This window comes from Engraulis encrasicolus, unplaced genomic scaffold (assembly GCF_034702125.1).
Source record: "Engraulis encrasicolus isolate BLACKSEA-1 unplaced genomic scaffold, IST_EnEncr_1.0 scaffold_599_np1212, whole genome shotgun sequence".
Lineage (NCBI taxonomy): Eukaryota > Metazoa > Chordata > Actinopteri > Clupeiformes > Engraulidae > Engraulis > Engraulis encrasicolus.
Window position 1 is genome coordinate 16,682 of NW_026945916.1, and position 4,785 is coordinate 21,466.

The following is a 4,785-nucleotide window of genomic DNA, read 5'->3' on the forward strand; positions in this document are numbered from 1 at the left end:
CGGTGATGCAGAACTTCCACTCAAGAGGTCCAGAGATGCTGTATAGGTCTTGTTCTCCATCAACTGGTCATAAACGAAATACATTTTGGATGAACGTTGAAATGTCTTCAAGCTCTCAAGAGATATATATATATATTTATCACAGCTTAGATAAACATAGGCAGAAATGACAGGGAGGGGTTTAAAACCACAGCATTGGCCTAAGGTTGAGTAACATTGTGATACAGTAATTACATGTTTCCACTGATCCCATTTTGAAGTAATAAATGATAGTTACTGTTACGTGCACCCAATAAAAGGTGACATGATAGTTTGGGGGGGACAGAGTTGACTCAATTTCCTGTTGTGGTGAAGCAGTGTCAGTGCATCTAGCCACAGTGATGTTGTAGCCTTATCGTCATCATCATATCCATAAACAGACAGTTTTTACTTCCGTTACTTGGTTGACTTCCTTAATTTGAGAAGACCAACTATCTGTCCAGACACTTCAGACATCCGAATGCACCGTATCAAATCTCTTCATCTTCTCAACAGCAAGCATAGCAACCACAGCAACAAAAAACATTGCTGGTATGTTGTCATATCTCATTTATTACTGGATATAAACATAGAGAATCAAGATGAAGGAAATACACTGAATGCTTTGATCCATGTATTTTTTTTCATTTCCTTGTTTAAGATCGTTAAAGATATTAAACATACTTACAGGCTATTATTATATAGCATATATATAATATATATATTATATAGCTGAGAAATTTGACTTTTTTAGCATAAAAGCAGATTCCAAAAAACTTCGGACACTTGGTATTTTGTGGGTAAAATGAAAATGCTTTCATTTTGAAAACATTCAATCTGTTAAAGGTACACTGTGCAGGAAATGGTCAAAAAAAGGTACTGCAACTATGCTGCTCATTGAAACTGTGTCGCCTATTGCCAAATTTGACCTTGTCATGAAAGTTTACTAAGTAATAAACTAACATTTTCTAGTATGGAGTGCAGTCATTTTTGCAGCTTAAAATGACTATTTCTGGAAATTCAAAATGGCGGACCATGGAGAAGATCCCCCTTTTCATGTATGAAAAGTGCAATTTTTCCAGTCATAATGTATACTTAGAATTTGATGGTGGTGGTAAATATTCATGAAAATGGTAACATTAGTGAATGGGCAGCATGAATTCTGGACATAAACAACTAAAAATCTCACACAGTGTCCCTTTAATAAGATAAAGCATTGTGGAAAGACAACCTATCAGTTGTTAAATCCAAGCAGAATTATTGTTTTGAGGGAAATATGTTCTCATGTCAAATTTCATCCTTGCAGCAAGTCTCAAAAAAGTTGGGACAGGGCGATTAAAATGCTGTTTAAGTTGGATAAGACCAAAGACAAGACTAAGGAGGAGACTTAACTGATTGTATTATGTTATATTAGTAGAGAATGCAATTTGCCATCATTATGGGGCAATACTAAAGGCTGTGATCCAAAATATAATGCCTTGACAGCTATCAATGCTGTTTAAAGTCTGAGTAGTGTATATCATCATTCATTTTAGTACTCCACATGAGTAAGACTGTAACCAAGGCACTACTGCACCCCATTACCATCAAATACCCTGCATTTTAGACTACACTAGCTGAAATATTCATCTTTTGTGTAACCTGCAGGGTGCATAACTCCATGATTTAAAAAAAAAGATTAAATATTTTCCGTTCTGTAATCAGAGGACAGTTTCACATGTCTTCTGGGTCCATATAGAATGATCTTTGCCACATGCAACACGGTTAAATATCTGTATCATGTGCATTAACCAAGCATTGTGTTTATGGTCAATTTTTCAACGGCTGTCATTGTTGGAGTGTCATAGTCTGCTTATTGACAATGGGTATTTCATGATCTCATATAAGTATAAGTCATAAAATGATTTCACATAACTCTGTATTACAGAAATAGGTCTTATATGCCTGCAATTTTAATAATTCAATCTTTCTGTGTAATAGATCAGTAACTAGCCTCACAACTTATTTGTTTCTGAGTGACACACACAGACTGTCTGTGATGGACTTTTATTTCTCCATTCATGTTGGCAGACAGTATAGTTCCTTTTAACATATTCTTCCTTGTGTTATTTTGTATACTTATCCAACTATTACAACATGCCTTGGCCCTGTCCCAACTTTTTTTTGCTTTGTTGGGGTAAATTTTAAATGTACACATATTTCTTCTCAAAGTAGTACCATAGCCTGGCCTTAACAGTTGTTATGTTGACCTTGTGCTATTGTCCACGTAATGCATTGAATGTTTTGAAAAAGGCAGCATTTAGCTTTAATTCACAAAATAGAAAGTGTCCCAACTTTTTTGGAATGCGCTTTTGTATGTTTATTACACGTGTCAGCCAAATTGAAGTGTCATTTTCGCCTTATACATAAGCTACTGTATTCACTTCACTTGTTATTTGTAGGCCTAGTTATTCAAGGTACTGGGTATACAGATGTGTGTGTTTTTTTAAAGATATTTACAGATATTTTAATAGATGCTATTTATAGCAGAACTAGCTACATCATTTCTGGTAAAAAATAAAGGAACTTGAAGGTGCAAAAAACACATCACACCCTTAAGATGTCTACTGCAGCAAGTGCAGTAAGTGCAACATGAGTGTACGGGCAATTTAGAAAAAAAAACTTTTGAGATTATCCATCCTATATGAAAACAAATATTATTGCCACGTGATGTACCCTCAAAAGCCAAAAGGCTTACATAATTCACATTCTCTAATTCAATGTGATAACAACTTTTTATACCAGGGTATGTATACATGTTTGGGAAGTGCCTAGACACCCGTCTCAAAAAGGCCAGTCATGGGTAAGGGGTTAGGGCGTCAAACTTGTAGCTCAAAGGTTGCCGGTTGGACTCCCGACCCGCCAGGTTGGTGGAGGAAGTAATTAACCAGTGCTCTCCCCCATCCTCCTCCATAACTGCGGTACCCTGATCATGGTACCATCCCGCCGAACGGCTCCCTTTTTGGCGCCATTGGGGGCTGCCCCCTTGCATGGGTGAGGCATAAATGCAATTTCATGGTGTGCAGTGTTCACTTGTGTGCTATGTCACAATGACAATGGGAGTTAGAGTTTCCCAGTTGGGCTTTCACTTTCACTTTCTGAAATCTCTCTCCTCCCTGGCTTCCTTGTGTGTGTGCTTAGTCATGAACCTGTCTGGAGACCAGATGTGCAATGAGACCGGTAAGCTTGAGGCCCAGACCTTCCAGCAGGTCGCCTACATCCCCGTCTTTGTGCTGGGCCTGGTGCTGAATGCAATGGCTGTGTCTACCTTCATCCGGAGACGTCGTCAATGGACAGACTCCCACATCTACATGCTGAATCTGGCCCTGGCTGACTGCACACTGGTCCTCTTCCTACCAGTCCGAGTCTACGATGCCTACCATCCCATCCAACCCTCACTGCTCTGCACCGTCATGATCTCCATCCATTACGTCAATATGTACGCCAGCATCCTCACCGTCACCTGTATCAGTGTGCACCGCTATCTCAGCATCAGGTTTCCCTTCTGGGCCCACCACACCAGAGCTAGGAAGAAGCTTGCCGCCTCGGTCTGCACTTTCATCTGGGTCATCATAATGGCAATATGTTTGGCCTTTCACTCAGAGAATCTGCCAGAACGGCTGAGCACGTGCTATAGACATAAAGAAAATGTGCGCTCCATTCATTTTGTCTTAGTGGTAGAAGTGGTGGGCTACCTCATCCCATTGCTGATCATGTCTTTCTGTTCCATCCAAATTTCTTGCATTCTGCAGGAGACAAGTACAAGAGAGGAGAACTCTGAACAGAAGAGGACATTTGTAAGACTCGTAAAAGCCAACTTGATGGTTTTTTTTGTTTGCTACACGCCTATCCATGTCTACCTTTATCTGGCAGAGTATAATAGGACCAACAAAGGTCCTTCATCACCACTTCACAGCTTTCTTAATTTTGCTGAATGGATTGCCACTACAAACTGCTGTCTGGATTCATTTGGGTATTACTTCTTACTAAAGTCGGGATTACGAGATGCTACGTAGAAGAGGCAGAACTTAATGCACTGTATATTGTAATGTAATCCCAGGTCAAAAAAATGTGTACTTAAGTGTACTTTAAATATATTTAATTTTCTGAAAGTATATTTTAAGTACACTCTATTTATCAAGTACAGTACTTAAGTATGGTATTTAAAAATATACTTATAGTTTAGTGTATTTTAAATATATTTTAAAATCATTTGTATTATTAAAGTTATGTACTTAAATATAGTTTTATAAAATATACTGTTAGTGTATTGTATTTTAAATGTATTTTAAGTATATTTGTATTTTAAAAGTAATGTGCTAAGTGTAGTATTGTAAAATACACTATTAGTGTATTATATTTTAAGTGTATTTCAAGTATATTTGTATTTTAAAAGTAATGTGCTAAAGTGTAGCATTATAAAGTATACTATTAGTGTATTATACTTTAAGTGTGTTTTAAGTATCTTTGTATTTTAAAAGTTATATACTTAAGTGTAGTATTATAAAATACACTATTAGTGTATTGTATTTAAATGTATTGTAAGTACATTTGTATTTTAAAAGTAATGTGCTAAGTGTAGTATTGTAAAATATACTATTATTGTATTATATTTTAAGTGTATTTCAAGTATATTTGTATTTTAAAAGTAATGTGCTAAAGTGTAGCATTATAAAGTATACTATTAGTGTATTATACTTTAAGTGTATTTTAAGTATCTTTGTATTT

The 4,785-nt window shown here is 36.5% G+C and overlaps 1 protein-coding gene across 1 annotated transcript; it reads left to right on the forward strand.

The window, feature by feature from the left end:
- The first annotated feature begins 500 nt into the window (after positions 1-500).
- On the forward strand, positions 501-4,073 carry LOC134444567 (G-protein coupled receptor 55-like). The gene is made up of 2 exons (XM_063193835.1): positions 501-570; positions 3,199-4,073. The coding sequence occupies exon 2, from the start codon at positions 3,201-3,203 to the stop codon at positions 4,071-4,073; it is 873 nt and encodes a 290-aa protein (XP_063049905.1). The 5' UTR covers positions 501-570; positions 3,199-3,200.
- Positions 4,074-4,785: the final 712 nt, after the last annotated feature.

Excerpts from the sequence above, each read along its gene's own strand:
- LOC134444567 (XM_063193835.1), top strand. The coding sequence starts at position 3,201 with ATGAACCTGTCTGGAGACCAGATGTGCAATGAGACCGGTAAGCTTGAG.